General features: G+C 53.6%; 1 protein-coding gene across 1 annotated transcript; it reads left to right on the plus strand.

Moving 5' to 3' along the window:
* Window positions 1–1,371: 1,371 nt before the first annotated feature.
* LOC308052602 (olfactory receptor 14C36-like) lies at window positions 1,372–2,482 on the plus strand (the record flags this gene model as incomplete). Its single annotated transcript, XM_080364664.1, has 1 exon — window positions 1,372–2,482. The coding sequence occupies one exon, from the start codon at window positions 1,372–1,374 to the stop codon at window positions 2,260–2,262; it is 891 nt and encodes a 296-aa protein (XP_080220790.1). The 3' UTR covers window positions 2,263–2,482.
* Between the last annotated feature and the right edge of the window lie 226 nt (window positions 2,483–2,708).

Below are 2,708 nucleotides of genomic sequence, written 5' to 3' on the forward strand. Positions count from 1 at the left end.
AGCCCTTGCCATGGTAAGTCTCTGGTGCAGGGCAGTGCAGCTGTAGCTCCTGGAGGCATCTCCTGAAACTGGCGCAGGCACAGCTTGTAGGATCTGTAAGGACGGGGCTCTTGTCAGGCCATGTTGAAGAGCTGTGAAGCCGGGTGAGCACCCAGGGGTGTCCAGGGCTGTCCTGCAGAGCAGGGTCCCTGCACCCCAGGGCTGTGCCGGGCAGGGACTCTGCCGCCTGTCAGGGTCAGCGCTCAGCCTGCCCGGGAGATCCCATGGCAGCAGCTGTGGGGGGAAGGAGCGACCCCTGGCAGGGCAGGCAGGGAGTTTGTGGGGTTGAAGGGGGCTGTGTGGGTCAGGGCTGCTCAGAGCTCCAGATCCCCCCACAGACATGGCACAGGGTCCTTCTGAACAACGACATCAATACAGGAACAGCTGCAAGGGAAGGAGTCTGTGCTTTCAGTTTTCCACTCTTGATTGGCTGGGTGTGCAGTGGGAGATGGGGATGTAGTACTCTCTCTTGAATACACTAAGACCCCAGTTCTCGTTAGGACGTGTGTGAGCTGCTCCTGAGCCCCTGCACACACAGAGCTGCCCCTGGGCAGTGCCAGGAGGTGTGAGCAGGACAGAGCTGAGCACACAGCACGTGGGACGGGATCTGTGACACTGACAGGGAGCAGACCAGGGACAGACACACAGCTGCAGGCAGCACAGACATGGGCAGGGAGAGGGAGATGGACCTGAAATGCTGGGGACGGAATTCAGGACCCCCTGCCATCCCCTGCAGTGCAGACACATTTCCCAGTGCAACCCCTTGTCTCCTCTCCTCCCCAGCAGACCCTCTGCCCCAAAGCCATGGGGTCCAGGTCACGAGTCTCCACCTCAGCAGCTGGACCTCCAGGTGAAGGATTCCTGCAACGTGGTACACAAAATATTGCTAAAAGTACTTGCTCTCCAGTGTCATTATGTGAGTGGCAGCAGCACAGCCGGGTCAGGAGAAGGTTCCACAGCATGCCCGTCTGCCTTTCTGTCCCTGCTTTATTTTCTGGTATCACTGCAGTGTCCTTCCCTGTTTCTCCACCTGTCCCTGGTGCTCTTGCTCTCTGGGGTTGGAGTGGGGATATGGGTCAGTTTTTGTTCTGATACCAATTTAGGGGTTTTGCCCCAGAGCTGTGTTCATTGGAAACTAAATGCCCAACCTCCATTTTAAACTGTGATGAACTCTATTTTTCAGTTGGTAGAAACAGAATGAGCTGAAACTTCCCTCCATCAGGGAGGGGGTTTTCCAGGAGAAACAGCCTGTTTATTTTGCTCAGAGAACTCTCCCCTAACTTATCACTGTCCTTTCCTCTTTGCACAGGTCCTCATGCCCACAGGCAGCAAATGTCCAACAGCAGCTCCATCACCCAGTTCCTCCTCCTGCCATTCACAGACACATGGGAGCTGCAGCTCTTGCACTTCTGTCTCTTCCTGGGCATCTACCCGGCTGCCCTCCTGGGCAACGGCCTCATCATCACCACCATAGCCTGGGACCAGCACCTGCACACCCCCATGTACTTCTTCCTGCTCAACCTCGCCCACCTTGACCTGGGCTCCATCTCCACCACTGTCCTCAAATCCATGACCAACTCTCTGTGGGATTCCAGGGTCATTTCCTATGCAGGATGTGCTGCCCAGGTCTTCTTTTTTTGTTTCTTACTTGGTGCAGAGTGTTCCCTTCTAACTATCATGTCGTATGACCGCTACGTTGCCATCTGCAAACCCCTGCACTACGGGACCCTCCTGGGCAGCAGAGCTTGTGTCCACATGGCAGCAGCTGCCTGGGCCACTGGGTTTCTCAATGCTCTGCTGCACACGACCAATACATTTTCACTGCCCCTGTGCAAGGGCAATGCCCTGGGCCAGTTCTTCTGTGAAATCCCCCACATCCTCAAGCTCTCCTGCTCACACTCCTACCTCAGGGAACTTGGGCTTCTTGTGGTTTGTATATTAGTAGCATTTGGGTGTTTTGTGTTTATTGTGGTGTCCTATGTGCAGATCTTGAGGTCCGTGCTGAGGATCCCCTCTGAGCAGGGACGGCACAAAGCCTTTTCCACCTGCCTCCCTCACCTGGCCGTGGTCTCTCTGTTCATGAGCACTGGCATGTTTACCTACTTGAAGCCCCCCTCCATCTCTTCTCCATCCCTGGACCTGGTGGTGTCTGTTCTGTACTCAGTGGTTCCTCCAGCAGTGAACTCCCTCATCTACAGCATGAGGAACAGGGAACTCAAGTAGTCTATAAGGAAAGTGATGACTGTTTACTTTTCAAAAGCAGTAATGAAGTGACCTCCTGCTTCTGCATGTAACTTGTAATATAACGCATTACTAGTTCAACATGAGTTCTGTAAGTTTTTTATTTCTTTTCTTTGGTTTTAGGTGTTCTTTGATGTATTAATGCTACCCACAAGCAAAATTATTTTTCATCTTATATCTATGTCTGTATCTACGTGTCTGGTGTGACCCATTGTCTTTTTCTAAGTAAGGAACTCTACCCTCTGTGTGTATAAAGTGAAATAAAGGACCCCGCACTGACTTGTTTGTCCAGCATCCTCTCTGGGATCTCTGGGGCTGCTGGAGTCATGTCTGTGTGTTGAGGGGGAGTGAGCAGGAGCCACCCTGAGCTGGGTCTTCCTCCCACCCTGCCCAGCATGAGCCTGCGGACTCACCCCATGGCCCTGGCC

Source organism: Nesoenas mayeri (assembly GCF_963082525.1).
Source record: "Nesoenas mayeri genome assembly, contig: SCAFFOLD_35, whole genome shotgun sequence".
Taxonomy (NCBI): Eukaryota; Metazoa; Chordata; class Aves; order Columbiformes; family Columbidae; genus Nesoenas; species Nesoenas mayeri.